The 22,653-nt window shown below is 42.5% G+C and overlaps 1 protein-coding gene across 1 annotated transcript in view; it reads right to left on the bottom strand.

Annotated features, from left to right (window-relative positions):
- Positions 1–22,653, bottom strand: part of LOC124291476 (anoctamin-7-like) — a 129,015-nt gene that overhangs the window by 28,762 nt on the left and 77,600 nt on the right. Inside the window, 3 exon segments of the mRNA XM_046728462.1 lie at positions 4,564–4,671; positions 12,024–12,151; positions 14,392–14,476. Of these exon segments, the coding sequence (XP_046584418.1) occupies positions 4,564–4,671; positions 12,024–12,151; positions 14,392–14,476 (321 nt within the window).

Below are 22,653 nucleotides of genomic sequence, written 5' to 3'. Positions count from 1 at the left end.
AACATACAAGATTTCTGCCAGTATATAATTTCCATCAGAATTATTAAGATTTCCATGATGATACATAAGATTTCCATCAGTATATATAAGATTTCCATGGTATATATATGATTTCCATTGGCATATATAAGATTTCCATGGTATATATATGATTTCCATTGGCATATATAAGATTTCCATGGTACATATAAGATTTCCATTTGCATATATAAGATTTCCATTGGCATATATAAGATTTCCATTGGCATATATAAGATATCCATGGTATATATAAGATTTCCATGGTATATATATAAGATCCATCAGTATTTATAAGATTTCCATGGGCATATGTAAGATTTCAAATTGAAGTTATAAGATAAATTGGCATATATAATGTTTCTATATGTACATATAACATCAATGTTCAAAGAAATAATTTTGCTACGCTATGGCAAGTTAATTGTAGCTCAGCAATATCCCAGCTATGCGATGCAGCCTGTAAATATTCCGGCCTTAACCAGTGGTGGATATTATGAAGAGCCTTAGAGTAAGGTGACACACAATCCACCAAGCCAGCCAACCTGACCACCTGATTCATGTAGCTGCCTATCACAACAAGAGGGGCGGTGGGGTAACCTAGTAGGTAAACAATCACCCATCGCACCGAAGATCCCAGTTCGATTCCCCACATGGGCACAATGTGTGAAGCCCATTTCTGGTGTCCCACGCCGTGATAGTGCTGGAGTATTGCTAAAAAGCAGCGTAAAACTAAACCACTCACTCCAAGGGAAGGATGCAGGGCAACTAGTCTCAATGAATGAGGAATGACAGAGTAAGGTTTTACGCTGACTTTAACAACAGTCCAGCCAAATGCAAGCAGGTATACCAGAAACGCCTGCATAAATAGTCACTATGTCTGGAATCAAACCTTGGCCTTTGTGTGATGAACAAGCGCTTCAACCACTAGACTACCCCACTGTCTTACTAACAGATGAAGACTGACTGACTGAGTTTGGTTTTACGCCGCTTTTAGCAATATTCCAGCAACAGCACGGCGGGGGACACCAGAAATGGGTTTCACACATTGTACCCATGTGGGGATTCGAACCCGGGTCTTTGGCATGACGAGCCAACGCTTTAACCCTTAGGCTACCCCACCGCCCAACAGATGAAGAAGAAACATGTTCAACATATATATTTCTACATCATTATCCATTCCAAGTTTACATGCTGCCTGTACAATGTACACAATGTTTTCTACCTGTTGCTACCCTGACCTGTAAAGCAACAGCAGGTTTAACAAGTACACAGCTAAATATTTTTTTAAATGTTTCAACATGGGTTAAACACAGACAGACAAAAGCAAACACGAAAAGTTAAGTGAGCTAAGTTTTGTTTTACGCCGCACTCAAAAGAGTTAAGTAACACTGAACATGTATGACACATTATTCAAGTCAATCTTTTGTTTAATAAAATACCAATTTAAATTAAGGTCTGAACCTTTTTCTAATTCAAATAATAGTATAATTTTGCCACTGATAAAGGTAAAAAGAAACAAAAATAAAGAGCTATTTTCAAAATCACATCCTGACTTTTACAGGTTGTTTAACAGAATAATGATCATCTCCTGTCAAGCCAGACCAGTATTTTGATATTCTGGACTGAAAGCAAGATATAGAGCTGATCTTGTCACTGTCTATGTCAGCCTGCATCCAGTTAATCTGTCCGCAAACCACAACATGCACAGGCATATATACTATCATATATACTACCATATATACTACCAACCAGTTGATATGAAATGTCTTGTTCACTATTTATACAGTCGAAGAAGGGCTAAATTGCAGTGGAAGTAATATGACATCACACAGAATCTACAAACAGTGAAGGTCAAGGTCAAACATAGAGGTCAAAGGGAGGAAAGGTTGAAGGTATTGATTGGGGGGCTTGAGCTGTCTGAGGGAGGAGTTATAATTATGGGTCAAACTGGGGTCATAATGAGGTCAAAGGGAATAGTCATAAGTAGGGGTCAAACTGGGGTCAAAAGGGAGGAGTCATAAGTAGGGGTCAAACTGGGGTCAAAGGGAGGAGTCATAAGTAGGGATCAAACTGGGGTCAAAGGGAGGAGTCATAAGTAGGGGTCAAACTGGGGTCAAAGGGAGGAGTCAGTCAAACTAAGTAGGGGAGTCATAAGTAGGGGTCAAACTGGGGTCAAAGGGAGGAGTCATAAGTAGGGGTCAAACTAAGGTCAAAGGAGGAGTCATAAGTAGGGCTCAAAGAACAGAATCAAACATAAAGGTGAAATGGAGTTATTAAGAGAAGAGTGGAGTCATTTTCAATTCTACTGCTACCCCTGAAATCCCAGTTCGACAATGTGATTCCAGAACGAAGCCTCAGCTAAGCTGAAGAAGAGATAATCTTCTAAGCACAAAGATCACTTTGAGCAACAGGGCCCAGCTCTCAAATCTAAAGCTTCACCAAACCACTAAAAATACTGAAACCATATCTACAGAGCGAACTTAGAGCTTTGACTGGTTCAAGCAGAAGAGACAACTGTCATTGCACTAAGATCACTATGTGCAACAGGTCCAGTATCTCAGATGAAAGGCTAGCACTAGCATTATGGAAACAGCATTCCACCATGTCATCTTAGAGCTAAGACTAGCGTAAGTCAGAGAGACGATTGTCTTAGCACTACGATCACTCTGTGGAATAAAGGCCAACTTGGTTGTAGATTTATTAACATCACCGCTGCCGCTATTGTACAGTCTCATTCAGATCATGCAGACATGCAGTCCAGGCAGAGCTGAGTACAGTATTGACAGCAGCTGTCAGGTGGGGTATAATCTCGGTATTTACTTACTCCTGAAGACAGTGCCTTGTAAAATAAAGAAGATGTGACATTACAGACATGCTCAAGCTTCACGGTTCTCGTGCTGGATGTTCTTTGGGGAACAATAATAGTGAAATCAGACCTGTTACTCTGACACGACGATCCTCGGGATGATCGTCTGATGACTGATACATCAGAAGGCCAAATGATATTTCGAATCAGCCAATAGCATTAAAGTTTCTGATTCAGACAAACATATCTGAACACTGTATTTCAAAAAAAGAACTGATTGACCATTAAATTATATGATACAATGTTTTCATGTTGTTGTGGGTAGTCGTCACAGTTCACATGAAATGACCTAACATGGAGGGGTCGTTAGACTGTCACACAGAGAGGCATCAAATCGGAGTAACAGTTCAGATTGTAATGGGATAGGGCACAGGAAGAAGATATCTTTCCAAGACCGGCAAGGCCCTTCCTTGCCATGCCATTAAATATTTTAGAAAATCTCAAAATCAACAAGTTTTCCAATGATTCTGAAAAAAATTGACAACCCGTGCAAGATAGAGATACTCAAAATGAAATATGGATGATATGACAAATCTTACATTGTCTGATAACTTTGGTTTTTGAGAAGACAAAATGCTTAAAAAATATCAGTCAACCTACGCTTTCTAATTTCTCAAACACCATTCAATGTAAAACATTTTCTTTCTAGCTTGTAACATTTTCTGATCTAAAACATATGCCCTATACAACATAAATTTACAGACAACAAAGTGCTGCTTGGTGTCTACAATTGCCAGTTGGAAAGAAAGTAGCACATTTCTACAGACAAACAATCATCTCCCACTCACAATAATAACTAAGTCAAGTATAAATCCACACGTTCATCACACATGTTTAACTTATCAAAATCCAGCCAAATATTGATTCATTAAGTGACACAACTACTCCTGGCTTCTACCTTGAACAGCAAAAACAATATATACTATTCGCTGGATGACTAATGATACACAGCATGCAACCACATGGGGACACACAGACTCCATGAAGAGTTGTATAATACTCAACCCCAAACACAAATGGTTGAACTGTCTAAAGAAAAATATAAGCAATAATTAATTGAAATCAATGAAAATAATTCAAAAGTAGAGGAAAGTTTATACATGATATTAAAATATAATGATTATATTTTAAGATATATAAAAATTAAACATATATTATTTTATAAGCATACTGCGATTGTTGATATTGCTTTGTGATACTACGTGACAATACACCTTCAGAAAGGAATTTCGTCTCACTCTGCAGGTACAGAGCTGACAAACCAATGATCACGATCAGAATGAATCTGGGATTTGAACTCCAGACTAGCAGATCTTGGTAGCAGTTTGCAGAGGCTCACACCACTGTGCCACTGGCATAACCCTTAAGGGTTAATACACAAAGTATTAATACAAGTTTAATCTTGATAAAGAAGAGTGAATCAAATCAGTTTCATCTTTAAAAACATCGATACTAGCAAGTCATAACAGATGTGCAGTGTAAAAAAGAGATAAATTTGGTCTCACATGACAAATTAAAATATACAACAAAACTGTCTTTTTTTTATTATACAAGCATTTAATGTTATATAAAAAAAAAAGATGTGAAAATTGAAAGTGAAAGAAAAATATTAAAACATACTTTAAGATGAGTTTACAAATAGTTTTCACACAAACAGTATCTCTTCCCCAACATACCTGCAGTGGAGCCCTCATGCTGAGATCTTCTGCATAGCAGCAACAGACGTCCCATGGTGCATGAATTTTCACAAAGTTAATGATTTTCTTGTCGCTCTCTAGGCTCTCCTAAAACACAAGAATAATACGTCAAAATTGGGTCCTTTTTACAAGGAAAGCAATGTTGAAGAATAAAGGCGACATATAACTAAAATACAGTAAAACGCAATATATTAGGATGTGAATTTGTTTAATGCTTCCTTGAGAATATTCATTTCCTGTATATTAAGGTGTGTCAGCTTAATGGTGGGTGGTGGGGGGTTGGGACAGTCAATATTTGTGGCTCATTTAAATTACTTTTATTCCTACAGGTAAAAGGGGGACCATATAGGTAATGGGTATACCATGCAGGTGGAAGTGGTACCGTGCAAGGACCAGAGGTACCACCCAGATAAACAATGTACCATGCAGGTAAGTGGTACCATGCAGGTAAGAGGTACCAGGCAGGTAGCACTCGGAACTACCATGCAGGTAACAGAGTCTGAGAGGTACTCTAAGACCCTATGGTCCCAGATACGATCCCAGATATGGCTGCTGGTGATCCATCTATTTTGTAGTGTCTAGTAATAGTTTATGCTCCAATACTATAGTCCGTTTGGCTCAAAAGCGGACCGATGAATTGCAATCTAACTGGAAAACTAATAAACATAAAATACTCAATGAAACACTGATCATAATCAAAACTCCTCCCTCGTAACAAATAGTGAACTGTGTCAATATTTTAATGATAGTTTGTTAAACAACTTTTTTAATTTTAGGACATAAATTCTGCAAACAAATCACAGAGTTGGTCTGATATTTTGATTATGATCAGTGTTTTATTGAGTATTATATGTTTATTAGTTTTTTAGTTAGATTGCAATTCATCGGTCCGCTTTTGAGCCAAACGCACTATAGTTATGAATAGAATCTGTGACAATGTGGTTGTTTCACTGTTCGCCATTGTCATGATTTTGTGCACGATTACTTTCTATGTTTTGGTCTGTTTGTTTACGCTTACGCTGCACTCAGCAATATTCCAGCTAGAGGTTGGCGGTCTGTAAATAATCAAGTCTGGACCAGATTACTTTCTAGTCACAATAAGGTAGACATGTTGCAGGTGTGGTGTGGGGAAACCAGATAATGGCTTCGCACATTGTACTCACGAGGAAATTAAATCCAGCCTTCCACAAGACAAACATATGCTTTAGCATATAACAGATAGTATTACTGGTGCAGTAAACTCCATATACTTTGTATCACAATCAGATAAATATGCAAATGAGTTCACTATTGAAATAACGTGGAGAAACATGGCCTTCAGCAAGACAAACATGCTTTAGCATATAACAGATAGTTATACTGATGCAGGAAACAACCTGATAAACTATCACGATAAGATAAATATGCAAATGAGTTCACAACTTCTAATCTCCATAAATTGATGCAATGTCTGCTTGGTCAATATTGAATAACTGTTGAAGAACATTCCAATACGTTCAAAATGGGGTTTTCAATGTGTGGCTTATTCTGTAGACAAACGTGACAAGAAATCAGCAATAAATTAAACATATTGCATTGTTCACTCCAACATTGTATTCATACACAGTTTCTGGGGCGGTGGGGTAGCCTAGTGGTTAAAGTGTTCGCTCGTCACGCCGAAGGCCTGGGTTCGATGCCCCACATGGGTACAACTTGTGAAGCCCATTTCTGGTGTCCCCCGCCGTGATATTGCTGGAATATTGCTAAAAACGGCGTAAAACCAAACTCAGTCAGTCAGCATACACAGTTTCTAAAGTGAATCTATCGAGATAAATTACATCTTAAACATGTATTTAATTTACGAATGACATATCCTGAAGAGGTTATTACCCGAATGAATTCCAAAAAGTACACAACTAATATCAGGAATACAAATATACATTGTCCCTACAAACAGGTCTCATGAAGATGATTCAGCCCTTGATTTATGCATTTACAACTTGCACTGGTTGAAACTGCAAACTGCAACCTGATATTTATACCAATTTAACCCAGGTCATATCAATATGTGGCTGTTCAAAGAACACAGACATCAGGAGAAATATGGAATGACGAGGAACTGGCTTGGAGCAGACTCCAATGACTACATAGACAGAGACTGAATCATTGTTTGTGGTCATGTTCATTTCATTAAGTAAGATAAAATGATTTTATCATACCCCACATAATTTTGTTATAATGTACTAAGTCATCAATATCAAAACTCAAGCATTATACATGTATATAATTCCATATTGGCAACCAGGTGCAACATGCAAGTGGGTTTCATTTCTTTAAATCGAGCCATGATCTATATTTGTGGTGGTGTGTGGTCTTGTGCATAGAGTTAAGGTCACAAATCAGTTGAAGTTAAGCAACGATGGGCTCGGAGAGTCCTTGGATGGGTGACTGTGTTTGGCAGCTTGATTCTTGAGAGTTTCTAAGATTCCAGTCCTGCCTCACAATGAAGCACACGTTATACATGTGGTCTCACATGCAAGTGAGTTTGTTCAAAATTGCCTCTGTTCACCCAGCAGAAAATGGGTACCTGGTGGGATAAGTCATGTGACAACTACCTTCTAGCACCTAACAGGCAGCTTGGGTTATCAAGGATAATAATGTGCTGTGCCTTGATTGTTTTCGCTATGAGCATACCTAGTGTGGAGTTTGGCGCTATATACATGGACACATTATTATTATATTTCTGAGATATGATATTTATGATGCACAAACTGATAACCCCTATTTAACATCTTGGCTACCCCTTTCCCCTGGCACAAAGCCCATGAAAGTTAGTATAGGTAACTGGCTTTATTACTTCATATCACCCACATGGGCACAGATGTTGTTGAGATTATTTTCAGTATTTCTCACTGAGAATTAATGCTCATTGGCTTGTTTCTTTCACACCGGACTAAATGTCTTCACTTGAGTTCAGAAACCCACATTTTTCAACATTGTCTTTTTCAACAAAGGTCCCTGAATTATTTTTTTGTAAATAATACATTAATTTATAGTAATACCAAATTATGAAATAGCAACATTAATTCTGAAACATGCTCAGACATTTTCTGTTTTTCACTTGATGCACTTTGTATATTTGAGAGTGTTTTTCCAAGTTTTTGCTCATAGCTATATGGACTTAGCATCAGGTAACTTCCTGCAAAGTGGTAAAGCAATATTGCTGCCCACATGCCCAGAACACCCACTCTCTCACACAAAAACATCTACATCAAGAGATGTCAAGGTCCCTTTCTGTGTCAAACAACAGCGGGCAATGAAACCAGATTAACAAATACTCTACAAATAGTTCAACATTTCACCTACACAATATCTCTTTATATCTGTCAAAGTGGATCACCATCAATAGCACAATCACCTTGGGGACTGTCAGAACTGAATCAGTGAAGTGCTTGTCAAAAACACCAGTGAAAACAGTCATCTAGCTGCCACTTCTAACTGATCTTAAATTGTCTGGAGTCTGTAGCCAGTAGTACGGGGACGTATTCCCACCTAATTCTTAGTCTATATCCTAGTAGAGGATTGGCAGACGGGAAGTGAGGTTCTTGACGGATTGCATGGAATATTATTCTCCCTCCTTCTCTCTCACTTTTTCTATTTTTCCTCTCCCTCTTCCCTCTCTCTCCTCCCTCTCTCCTCTTTCTCCCTCTCTCCTCTCTCTCTCTCTCCTCCCTTCCTCTCTCTTCCTCTCCCTCTCTCCATCTCCTTCCTTCTCTCTCTTCCACTCATCCTCCATCTCCCCCTTCCTCTCTCTCTTCCCCTCCGTCTCCATCTCCCTTCCTTCCCTCTTTCCTCCCTTCCTCTCCCTCTCCTTCCCTCTCTTCCTCTTTCTCCTTCTCTCCTTCCTCTCCCTCCTCTCTCTCTCTCCTCTCCTCTCTCCGCCCTCCTTCCTCCTCTCTCTCTCCCTTCTCTCTCTCTCTCTTCTCCTCTCTCATCTCCCCTTCCTTCCCTCTCTCTCTTCCCCTCCCTCTCTCCTTCCTCTTTCTTCCTTCTCTCTCTTCCTCCTTCTCCATCTCCCCTTCCTTCCTCTCTCTCTTCCTCCCTCTCTATTCCATCTCCCCTTCCTTCCCTCTCTCTCTTCCACTCCACGCTCTCATCTCCCCTTCCTTCCCTCTCTCTCTTCCTCCATCTCCATCTCCCCTTTCCCTCTCTCTCTTCCCTCTCTTCTCCATCTCCCCTTCCTTCCATCTCTCTTCCCCTCTTCTCCATCTCCCTTCCTTCCTCTCTCTCCCCTCCTCTCTCCATCTCCTTCCTTCCCTCTCTCTCTCCCTCCTCTGTCTCCCTCCCTTCCTTCCCTCTCTCTCTTCCCTCCATCTCTCATCTCCCCTTCCTCCCTCTCTCTCTTCCCTCCACTCTCCATCTCCCCCTCTCCTTCCCTCTCTCTCTTCCCCTCCATCTCCATCTCCCCTTCCTTCCTTCTCTCTCTTCCCCTCCACTCTGTCTCCATCTCCCCTTCCTTCCCTCTCTCTCCCACCCTCTCTCTTTCCATCTGGTCCTCTCCTCCTCTCTCTCTCTTCCCCGCTCTCCATCTCCCCATCTCTCTCTCTCTCCCCTCCGTCTGTCTCTCTCCTTCCTTCCCTCTTTCTCTTCCCTCCGTCTCCATCTCCCCTTCCTTCCCTCTTTCTCTTCCCCTCCGGCTCTGTCTCCATCTCCCCTTCCTTCCCTCTTTCTCTCAGCTGTCTCCATCTCCCCATAATTCCCTCTCTCTCTTCTCCCTCTCTGTCTCCATCTCCCCTTCCTTCCCTCTCTCTTCCCTCCGCTCTGCATCTCCCCTTCCTTCCCTCTCTCTCTTCCCCGGCTCTCCATCTCCCCCTTCCTTCCCTCTCTCTTCCCCTCGGCTCTGTCTCCATCTCCCCTTCCTTCCCTCTCTCTTCCCCTCCGGCTCTGCATCTCCCCTTCCTTCCCTCTCTCTCTTCCCCATCTCCATCTCCCCCTTCCTTCCCTTTCTCTCCCACCCTCTCTCTTTCCATCTGGTCCTCTCCTCCCTCTCTCTCTCTCTCTCTCTCTCTCAGAACAGATTATTATTTTTTGAAACAAAGTTATTGATTGAGTGATGTAAATTGAACATGGACAAATAAAGTCAGCATGCATGCTACTTTTCACGGCCATTACTTAATTGCTTTATGGATATTTCTACCTCCCTGACACTTGCAGTGAGAACTGCTAGCATCCCTCTCCAGATCAATCCATACAGGACGCAATAGTTACCCACAAATCGTCATCCTTTATCAGATTTCAATGTATGCAACGTGGCTGCTGGAAAGCTATAAATCATTGTCGACCTTTCTATATTAATTCATGTCTTGACATATTCTTTCACTGTGTAATTGCATAATCAGGGGTCAATTACTGGACTTATTGCACTTACATATAATACTAGTCCAGTGATAGTGTGGGGGTGTCCACAGTACACCGACATCTCCTGCCACCTGACACATGCTAAAACACTGGCCATTTGTGTAATTGAATAATAACGCTAATCAACAGTGGACTCAATCTCAGCATTTCTACATACTGCCTCTTCAATGCCGCAGCTCGTCAATGTTCTCAAGGCAGCGCCGACTTAATAGAACCATGACATTTTTCTAATCAAGTCATACCCTGCTCACGTTTGCAAATGTCAAACGGCAGTGACATTCTACAGTTCTGTTCCTAATGGCTGCAGGGGTCACCACCGCCCACACTGCTGTACACAAGGTCTTCCCAGTTCAGCCCCTCCACTCTGAGGTCACTCCTCCTTGCCTCCCTGGGGTTATCCCCCTGCCTCCATCAGGGTTACTCCCCCATTGCCTCTCAGGGTTACTTCCCCCCACCTCAGAGATCAGTGTCTTCACCATAATACAACTATGTCAACATACATCGTACAAGTGTTAAGCTGGAATGTACAGAGAAAGAAGGAGTCCCTTCACAGGGGCCTACATGCATCCCTTCTTGTGGTCTTGTTAAGTTCAGTATGTATGGAGGTAGGGAATGCCAGCGTCCCCTATACAAGGTTCTGTTAAGTTCAATATGTACAGAGGTAGGGAATGCCAGAGTCCCCTATACAAGGTTCTGTTAAGTTCAATAGGTGCAGAGGTATGGAATGCCAGAGTCCCCTATACAAGGTTCTGTTAAGTTCAATATAGACAGAGGTAGGGAATGCCAGAGTCCCCTATACAAGGTTCTGTTAAGTTCAATATGTACAGAGGTAGGGAACGTCAGAGTCCCCTATACAAGGTTCTGTTAAGTTCAATAGGTGCAGAGGTATGGAATGCCAGAGTCCCCCATACAAGGTTCTGTTAAGTTCAATAGGTACAGGCGAGGGAATGCCAGAGTCCCCATACAAGGTTCTGTTAAGTTCAATAGGTACAGGCGAGGGAATGCCAGAGTCCCCATACAAGGTTCTGTTAAGTTCAATAGGTACAGGCGAGGGAATGCCAGAGTCCCCTATACAAGGTTCTGTTAAGTTCAATAGGTACAGGCGAGGGAATGCCAGAGTCCCCTATACAAGGTTCTGTTAAGTTCAATAGGTACAGGCTGAGGGAATGCCAGAGTCCCCTATACAAGGTTCTGTTAAGTTCAATAGGTACAGGCTGAGGGAATGCCAGAGTCCCCTATACAAGGTTCTGTTAAGTTCAATAGGTACAGGCGAGGGAATGCCAGAGTCCCCTATACAAGGTTCTGTTAAGTTCAATAGGTACAGGCGAGGGAATGCCAGAGTCCCCTATACAAGGTTCTGTTAAGTTCAATAGGTACAGGCGAGGGAATGCCAGAGTCCCCTATACAAGGTTCTGTTAAGTTCAATAGGTACAGGCGAGGGAATGCCAGAGTCCCCTATACAAGGTTCTGTTAAGTTCAATATGTACAGAGGTAGGGAATGCCAGAGTCCCCTATACAAGGTTCTGTTAAGTTCAATAGGTGCAGAGGTATGGAATGCCAGAGTCCCCTATACAAGGTTCTGTTAAGTTCAATAGGTACAGGCGAGGGAATGCCAGAGTCCCCTATACAAGGTTCTGTTAAGTTCAATAGGTACAGGCGAGGGAATGCCAGAGTCCCCTATACAAGGTTCTGTTAAGTTCAATAGGTACAGGCGAGGGAATGCCAGAGTCCCCTATACAAGGTTCTGTTAAGTTCAATATGTGCAGAGGTAGGGAATGCCAGAGTCCCTTATACAAGGTTCTGTTAAGTTCAATATGTGCAGAGGTAGGGAATGCCAGAGTCCCCTATACTAGGTTCTGTTAAGTTCTAATGTATGACAAACTAAAATGTAAGGAAGATCTAAAACTGTTTCAATGCCAGATCACACTGTAGGCAGAGACTGATGGATTCCCACTGGACTACACACAAGATAGGGACAGCATATCAGAAGACCTTGGTTGCAGGCACCAAACACAACATCAGACCAGTGAGGTGGAACTAACCTCTTCTGTTTCAAGTCCAGCTTTCCGTATATTACGCATGAACTTCTCTCGCCATTGTACATGTTTCTCCTCTGTGGGCTTCACCCCAAGTTTCTTGTCCAGGGAGTCCTCGTACACAATCACAAAATCTGAAATTACCACAAAATAAAATGTTTAGTGATGAATAAATAGAGTGAGTGACTGAGTTTGGGTTTACACCACTTTTAGCAATATTCCAGCAATATCACGGCGGGGGACACCAGAAATGGGCTTCACACATTGTACCCATGTTGGGAATCAAACCCAGGTCTTCGGCATGACGAGCGAACACTTTAACCACTAGGCTACCCCACCGCCCTGATGAATAAATAGACAAGTTGCTGTATTGATACACCAGGCACATAAAGAAACTGTGCATACAAAAATTTAAAATCTATATTTATCAAACCTGTGTAAACACATAAGGATTTAAACCCAGAGATTAATGACATGTATCCAACATGCATGCACGTGCCACGTTCCGTGACGTCAGTGGGTTCGTCCTTGAGACGTGCAATACGTTGTTGCATGTGCATTCCGGGAAAGAGAAACAGAGCAAATGTATGCCACACAATACTGTCACTTTGGAAAGCTCAACCCCTGCCCTTGCGATCGTTCAAAAAATTAAACGGCTATTGAAACGCATAGCATGCCAAGGCTCACGTCTGCACAACGTCATGAGGCCATTGGGATGGTCCGTGGGGGAATGTCTCAACGACAAGTGGCTGCACATTTCCACTGCCACCGGAACACCACTTCTGCACTGGTGAGACGCTACGAGAACACAAATGACGTCATCGATCGGCCACGTTCTGGACGTCCACATGTAACAACGCCAAGACAGGACAGATGGATAAGGGTGACCCATCTTCACCACAGGTTTCAGACTGCAGTGATGACTGCCCAAACCATCCCAGGACTTCGCCGTATCCACCCCAACACAGTTCGACAACATTTACGTCATCACGGGATCAGACCACGACGTCCCGCCATACGGCCTATCCTGACACAACATCATTGACAAGCTCGCCAAATGTGGTGCCGAAATCATGTCCGCAGACCCTTGTTTTGGTGGAGAAATGTTGTTTTTACAGATGAGTCCAGGTTTAACATTTCCCATAGTGATGGACGTCAATGTGCCTATAGACGCGTGGAAGAACGTTATGCACAGGCCTGTGTCTTGGAGAAGAATCGCTTTTGTGGTGGTTCCGTGATGATTTGGGGTGGAATAACAGCACGCCAAAGAACTCCTTCGGTGATTGTTCAGGGCAACTTAACTGGTGTGGGCTACAGGGATCAGATTCTTCGACCTGTGGCAATTCCTTTTCTGCAACGTCATGGCCATGGGTTAACATTCCAACAGGACAATGCACGCTCTCATATGGCAAGGGTTGCTATGGATTCCTTGCAACACCACAACGTTGACTTACTGCCTTGGCCTGCAAATTCACCGGATCTCTCCCCGATAGAGCATGTTTGGGACGAGATGGATCGACGTCTACGCCATCTTCCTCATACGCCAGGTAACGTCCTTGACCTTGCAACAGAACTTGAGAGAATCTGGCGTGACATCCCACAAGCTCTCCTTGCATGTTGATAGGCTCTATGCGTCGTCGATGCACTGCTGTTCTCAATGCCGATGGTGGACACACCCGTTATTGAGCTTGTGACATGGTCGTTTGACCCCTGTCCCGCTTGTGGACTCGTGACGTCATTGTGATTGACTTCTCAATTGAAATTCTCCCGACTTGTTATGGTCTCAAGATTCCTCCATTAAAGTTTATATGTACCTTTGACATTGTTATCGTACTTATCAACTGGGATAATATTTTGACAATGCACAGTTTCTTTATGTGGCTAGTATATAATGTATTGTACCTTTACACAAATGAAAAGAAAGGATATTTTACTTCCAGAACAAAGCCTGCCTCCATGGTCTAGTATTTGATTGTTTTTGTTTGTTTATATGGTGGTGGCTTGTAAATAATCAAGTCTGGACAAGACAATTTGGTGATCAACATCACGAGCATGGATCGTGCCCATGGTCTGCTCAGAGAAGGTTGTTGGTTTAATCCCAAAGATGCCATATGATTTATATATATGTCATGTCACAACTTCATCATGGCATAAAAGGTGCAGTAGGATAGCCTTATGGGTAAAGCTTCACTCATCACACTGAAGACCCGGGTTCGATTCCCCACATGGATACAATGTGTGAAGCCCATTTCTGGTGTCCCCGTCATGATATTGCATTAATATTGTTAAAAGGGGCGTAAAACCGAACTCACTCACACATCATGTTATTACATCACCAATATATATTACTGATTGCATTTAGATTGTTACCCACCTATTTTCCTCTTTTCATCTTTAAAGTAGCAGCCCAAGTTCCCAAGATACTTGGACTCCATGTGAGTTTCTGGCGATGAGGAGGCCTGAAAGACAAAACAATAATATCAATAAACAGTTTTACAAGATTGATTCATGCATGTTGGAATGTAAATCATCTCTGAATAATGTCAACCAGAGGCTGACAGCACAAGCACTAATCTCCACCAATAGGGTGAAGCAACATAGTACCATCTGATACTCCACATTTGGCTGTCAGTAAAGCTGGGATATACTCTGCCATAGATCCCGTAATGGGCGACACTAATGGTGCCGATATATTCTGGTAACCCTGTACAATTGTATATTTTGGCATCCCCAATTGCAAGGTATCAAGCATGGTGTACTGGGGATGTATTCTGGCATCCCCAAGGTATCAAGCATGGTGTATTGGGGATGTATTCTGGCATCCCCAAGGTATCAAGCATGGTGTATTGGGGATGTATTTTGACATTGTGGGAACAAGCATGGTGTACTGGGAACAAGCATGGTGTACTGGGGATGTATCCATATGGGATCCCAAGGTGTACTGGGGATGTATTCTGGCATCCCAAGGTATCAAGCATGGTGTACTGGGGATGTATTTAGACATTGTGGGAACAAGCATGGTGTACTGGGGATGTATTCTGGCATCCCCAAGGTATCAAGCATGGTGTATTGGGGATGTATTTTGACATTGTGGGAACAAGCATGGTGTACTGGGGATGTATTCTGGCATCCCCAAGGTATCAAGCATGGTGTATTGGGGATATATTTTGACATTGTGGGAACAAGCATGGTATACTGGGGATGTATTCTGGCATCCCCAAGGTATCAAGCATGGTGTATTGGGGATGTATTTAGACATTGTGGGAACAAGCATGGTGTACTGGGGATATATTCTGGCATCCCCAGGGTATCAAGCATGGTGTACTGAGGATGTATTCTGGCATCCACATGGGAACAAACAAGGTGTACTGGGGATGTATTCTGGCATCCACATGGGAACAAGTATGGTGTACTGGGGATGTATTCTGGCATCCACATGGCAACAAGTATGGTGTACTGGGGTCTATTCTGGCATCTCCAGGGTATCAAGGATGGTGTACTTGGGATATATTCTGGCATCCATATGGGAACAAGTATGAAGTACTGAGGATGTATTCTGGCATCCCCAAGGTATCAAGCATGGTGTATTGGGGATGTATTTAGACATTGTGGGAACAAGCATGATTTACTGGGGATGTATTCTGGCATCCATATGGGAACAAGTATGGTGTACTGAGGATGTATTCTGGCATCCACATGGGAACAAGTATGGTGTACTGTGGATGTATTCTGGCATCCATATGGGAACAAGTATGGTGTACTGAGGATGTATTCTGGCATCCCCAAGGTATCAAGCATGGTGTATTGGGGATGTATTTAGACATTGTGGGAACAAGCATGATGTACTGGGGATATATTCTGGCATCCACATGGGAACAAGTATGATGTACTGGGGATGTATTCTGGCACCCCCAGGGTATCAAGTATGGTGTACTGGGGATGTATTCTGGCATCCATATGGGAACAAGTATGATGTACTGGGGATGTATTCTGGCATCCATATGGGAACAAACAAGGTGTACTGGGGATGTATTCTGGCATCCACATGGGAACAAGTATGGTGTACTGGGGATGTATTCTGGCATCCACATGGCAACAAGTATGGTGTACTGGGGTGTATTCTGGCATCTCCAGGGTATCAAGGATGGTGTACTGGGGATATATTCTGGCATCCATATGGGAACAAGTATGGTGTACTGAGGATGTATTCTGGCATCCCCAAGGTATCAAGCATGGTGTATTGGGGATGTATTTAGACATTGTGGGAACAAGCATGGTGTACCGGGGATATATTCTGGCATCCATATGGGAACAAGTATGGTGTACTGAGGATGTATTCTGGCATCCCCAAGGTATCAAGCATGGTGTATTGGGGATGTATTTAGACATTGTGGGAACAAGCATGGTGTACTGGGGATATATTCTGGCATCCACATGGGAACAAGTATGGTGTACTGGGGATGTATTCTGGCACCCCCAGGGTATCAAGTATGGTGTACTGGGGATGTATTCTGGCATCCACATGGGAACAAGTCTGGTGTACTGAGGATGTATTCTGGCACCCCCAGGGTATCAAGTATGGTGTACTGGGGATGTATTCTGGCATCCATATGGGAACAAGTATGGTGTACTGGGGATGTATTCTGGCATCCATATGGGAACAAGTATGGTGTACTGGGGATGTATTCTGGCATCCACATGGGAACAAGCATGATGTACTGGGGATGTATTCTGGCACCCCCAGGGTATCAAGTATGGTGTACTGGGGATGTATTCTGGCATCCACATGGGAACAAGTATGGTGTACTGGGGATGTATTCTGGCATCCACATGGGAACAAGTATGGTGTACTGAGGATGTATTCTGGCATCCCCAAGGTATGGGAATCAAAGCATGGTGTACTGGGGATGTATTCTGGCATCCACATGGGAACAAGTATGGTGTACTGGGGATGTATTCTGGCATCCACATGGGAACAAGTATGGTGTACTGGGGATGTATTCTGGCATCCACATGGGAACAAGTATGGTGTACTGGGATGTATTCTGGCATGGTGATGTACTGGGGATGTATTCTGGCATCCACATGGGAACAAGTATGGTGTACTGGGGATGTATTCTGGCATCCCCAGGGTATCAAGTATGGTGTACTGGGGATGTATTCTGGCATCCACATGGGAACAAGTATGGTGTACTGGGGATGTATTCTGGCATCCCCATGGCAACAAGTATCAAGTATGGTGTATTCTGGGATGTATTCAAGGATGGTGTACTGGGGATATATTCTGGCATCCATATGGGAACAAGTATGGTGTACTGGGGATGTATTCTGGCATCCACATGGCAACATGGTGTATGATGTGTACTGGGATGTATTCTGGCAACAAGTATGATGTACTGGGGATGTATTCTGGCATCCACATGGGAACAAGTATGGTGTACTGTGGATGTATTCTGGCATCCACATAGGAACAAGTAAGGTGTACTAGGGATTTTTTCTGGCAGCCTGGGTTTATTCTGAAATCTCCAGCGGACTGGTGGCGTACAGTAGTCTATTCACCACGAGTGACTGGCATCTTTCCTGGCCTGGCATCCCTACAAATGAACCTGACATAGAAGGGAAACAATACACCTGAGACACACTGAATCAGGATTATGACTGGAACTGACTGCAAACATGATTCAGACACTGAAACGATATACTCATATTATCTCTGCAGTCAACTGGACATTTGCGAGAATAGATGTAAGTAGAGAAGAGTGAATGCTATTCCCCCGAGCAGTGTTTCCCATAAATCTCTATAGTATTTCAGATGGTCAACAGAGGGCAGTCTTCAGATAGCCTCTTACAGAGTCCCTCCCTGGAATTGCCTGAAGGATTATCTTGTCAAAGACAAAACAGGAATTGGTCCTCTGTTAACTCATCTCTCATAAAGAAATTCAGAATTTGAATGATGAGGATTGAATTTTTGAGTGACCCATGCTTTCAGCACTCTAACACGAAAGCAATTGAGATGTATTGGCTTAAGGGAGAACTTAGCTCTAGTCCGTTGCCAGTTCTAGCAAATTTGATTAAAGTTGTGAAATGCGAAAACCTCACTTTCTTTGTCTGCTTATAATGAAGATTGATTCAGCAGTTTATGATTACCTGATATACACAGAGGCAATGTGTGTTGGGCCACACGGGGCACTGGGCACGGGGCACGTAGCGACTGATCAGTTTATACAGCAGAGGAAAGGGGAAATGGGCCTTGGTTGTTTTGAAACAAAAACAAAATTGTTATCAGTGAATTAGCAGTGTTGAGTCTCAATGAAACTAGGGCTGTTCTGAAAATAGCGACTTGGCAGTTTTATTGAGACTTTGTAAATATAACGTGTCAGTGCAAAAACATACCTAGTCTTGACTGTCCACAGAAATAGATTCCATTTGGTGTAACAGGCAAAATAACTTAGCAGTGGAACACTGAAAACGAGTGATGGCACACTGTGCTCGTGAAAAAGGTCAGAAATCTGTAATCCATACAATTGTAAATATACGCTGTCATGGACATTTTGGACTTTGTTGGGAAGACCCGTGAAGATCCGGGTTAGAATATTGATGTTCAGTAACCCTTGCTTGTCATAAGAGGCGACTAACGGGATCGGGTGGTCAGGCTCAATGGCTGGGTTGACACATGTCATCGGTTCCCAATTGCGCAGATCGATGCTCATACTGTTGATTACTGGATTGTCTGGTCCAGATTCGATTATTTACAGACCGCCGCCATATAGCTGGAATATTGCTTGCTGAGTGCGGCGTAAAACTAAACTCACTCACTCACTTTGTGGAGAAACTCATGAAGATAAAACTTTCGAATGGGTCAAATGTTAATCCATTGATGTTCATTGGAAGAGCAAATACATAAGGTCATGACAGCAGGACAGGCTATCATGCAACTTTGTATACCAATCTGCAGAGCGTACACGATCCGCGGAAAATCCTCATCCCTGGGTATGGGGGCTGTAGTGTCATAGTAGTAGGGGTAGCCTTATGGTTAAAGCATTATCAATACGCCGAAGACCCGGGTTCGAATCCCCACATGGGTATAATGTGTGAAGCCCATTTCTGGTGTCCCCCGCCGTGATGTTGCTGGAATATTGCTAAAAGCGGCGTAAAAACAAACTCAGTCAGTCAGTCAGTCATAGAGTAGGGTTGTATTATACATGACTGAATAAACATCACACTTAACAGGCAATCTTGAAATTGATTCATTTATTTAGTTTTGAAAACAATCAATAATCAATCGATACACAGCACATTCATCATGCCGTTGTGATGCATGGTAGATCCTTCCAGCAGAACCTCCTGACTTTACCGGGCGGTGGGGTACCCTAGTGGTTAAGTGTTGGCTCGTCACGCCGAAAACCCGGGTTCGAATCCCCACATGGGTACAATGTGTGAAGCCCATTTCTGGTGTCCCCCGCCGTGATGTTGCTGGAATATTGCTAAAAGCAGCGTAAAACCCAAACTCAGTCAGTCAGTCCTGACTCTAACTGTACACTGATAGATATAGCTATACATGGAAACATTGACCTACTTCACAGTGGAATCTCTCGAATCACTAATTTTATGTATTGGTGAGGAAATTTAATCACTGGCTTCAGGGCACAGCATATATTACACATCAGAACTTTCAGCAAAACGAGATAGACTACCAGGTTCTTCTTGTTTGAGTGGCATTATAAGAAGTAGAGACGTACAATATAGAACAAACTATTATGGATAACAACTTCTTTATTTCGTGAGTGCGACTTTTCGATACAGATTCTTGTAACTTAGTTCAAGCAGGAGTATTGTAGCTGGTTTTATTGTAGCCCCAAGAGCATGCACGAGTGCATGAATACAGGTGCATCATAAATTATTATTATTACATGATTATTATTATCATTATGAACTAACCTGACATTCAGTAAGCTGATGTATGTCAAGGTGAGTGAGTTCATGGCTGTGACTTTGAGTCAACACAGATACAAAACCTGAATGGTTTTATTCAACAAATACCACACATCACTGCTTGCCAGTTAACCATGATTATCCCCAGTAAATGTCAATGTATATCTGACCCTGCTAATTGCCCTGGGATCAAGGAAGGATGTATTAAGTGAGACATGACCCAGATTCCTGGCGCGAAACTCCCATATGCACCAGTACATTTTCTGAATACAGTAGAATACATTTATAACGAACACGGACACAGCGAACTGTTTTAAAAGTCCTGAATAAACCTTATATTATCATATACAAAAGTGAATAGCAAACTACGGATATAACGAACTCATTTCAGTGGTCCCTTGGAGGTTGTTATAAAGGTATTTTACTGTATATGTTTAGCCTGAGTTAGGCGAGTTCAAACACCATTCAGAAAGGAGTTTAGGGACATCAAACATAGGACTGCATATATCCCTTCTCTCTGCTTCAATTCCTCTTACTCCAGACCTTATTTCTTCCTTCTTTCCTTCACTCCATCCTTCCCTCATTTTCTTGCCTAGTCATTTCTCTTTAATTCCACCGCTCACTGATGCCATTTTGCTGCCCAAATCACTCTCATGCCATCCTTCACTACACCACTCTTGTGTCACCACTCATACACTCCATTCCTCTCTCTATCAGTCCATCTGTTCACCAATCCTGTCAATCCATCTGTCCACCAATCCCTGTCAATCCATCTGTCAAATCCCTCTGTCAATCTATCTGTCCAATCCCTCTGTCGATCCATCTATCAGTCCATCTGTCCACCAATCCATCTGTCAAAAAATCGATGTGGTAAACCATTTGTCCACCAATCCATGTCTTCCAGCATCTATCCTTAAATCCATCTGTCAGTCCATCGGTCCACCAATCAATCTGTCTTCCAGCATCTGTCCACCAATTCATCTGTCAGTCCATCTGTCCACCAATACATCTGATCACCTATCCATCTGTCAGTCCATCTGTCCACCAATCCATCTGTCTTCCAGCATCTGTCCACCAATTCATCTGTCAGTCCATCTGTCCACCAATCCATCTGTCAGTCCATCTGTCCACCAATCCATCTGTCATTCCAGCATCTGTCCACCAATTCATCTGGTAGTCCATCTATCCACCCATCCATCTGTCTTCCAGCATCTGTCCACCAATTCATCTGTCAGTCCATCTGTTCACCAATCCATCTGTCAGTCCATCTGTCCACCAATTCATCTGTCAGTCCATCTGTCCATCAAATCATCTGGTAGTCCATCTATCCACCAATTCATCTGTCAGTCCATCTGTCCACCAATCCATCTGTCAGTCCATCTATCCACCAATTCATGTCAGTCCATCTGTCCACCAATTCATCTGTCAGTCCATCTATCCACCAATCCATCTGTCAGTCCATCTGTCCACAAATTCATCTGTCAGTCCATCTGTCCACCAATCCATCTGTCAGGCCATCGGTCCACCAATCCATCCTTCCACAAAAAATGTAACAAACCAGACAGAAACTAAATTCATCCAAGTTATAATGTATGTTTCTAACGCAACTTTGAGGTGTGTTGTCTCAAACTTTCATCCGGAAAACCAAATTAATGTCCTAAAAAAACCCAACTATTTCAAGAACAATAATTCAAAGTGATAGGTCTTCTCCAACCAATGTTTGTTGTCTGAGGTGACCGGGAGGTCAGACTTGCTGACATGATTGATGCATGCCATAATGTATCACATTTGCATAGATTTGCTCATGATGACAATCACTAGGTTATTTGGTCCAGGCTTGATTATTTACAGACCACTTTCATATAGCTGGAATATTTTTGAGTGCCTCTTTCAGCGATTTACAGAACGCGAATTCCTGCATCCCATATGCATAAATATTGACAATGGATGCAATGAAATTTATTAACGCATCCACAGGGACGCAGAAAAGGTCCAAATACCTTTTTGTAAAAATTCCAATGAAGTAACAACAAGTTATCACTGAGTTTGCTACTAGCTGGGTTATGGTATTGATTGCAATTTAATTACTGTAACAATGTGATGATCATGATACACAATACAATAACAGTAACTGAATTACAACAATATTACAACATAGTATTAATAATAATATCTAAGTGTCTGGGACCCCCATTTTGTAGTCTAGAACCCCTGAAAATTAAGAGCATGAGTCCCAGGGACCCTTAAATACAGGACTCAAGGTAAATCCCTGCACTTTAAACAACAAACAAACATCAACTTATGTTATAAATCTTGTTAATGTCTAGAAACAAATTGCATTGTTCTGTATGCTTTGTTTCTTCCTCTCTTCTTTATGAGACAAGTTGAAATCAGACAGGACAAGACAGAGAAAACTGTTCTGAATCTAATACCAATTCATATCCAACCTCATCAACACTTGCTGCTTGCTGGCTCCATAAACAGATAATTCCACGGAGACAATTCCATCCAGCTCCATTCATCCGCCAGCACACTACCCAGATGCCCTACAGTACTAGCGGTCTGTCAACACATCTTGTTTTACCAACAATCAATGGACCGTGGGGAGATGCTAAACCCCTGGCCTCATCAGGCATTCACAGATAGCAGCCAGCAATCTCTGGCCAAACGCCATCAGGATCTCCCAATATGTACAGCTATTCAT

The sequence above is a fragment of the Haliotis rubra genome, unplaced genomic scaffold (assembly GCF_003918875.1).
Source record: "Haliotis rubra isolate DU_JTF1 unplaced genomic scaffold, ASM391887v1 Scf492, whole genome shotgun sequence".
Classification (NCBI taxonomy): Eukaryota; Metazoa; Mollusca; class Gastropoda; order Lepetellida; family Haliotidae; genus Haliotis; species Haliotis rubra.
The sequence above is the reverse complement of the archived record's forward strand: the minus strand, read 5'-3'. Positions and strand labels throughout refer to the sequence as shown.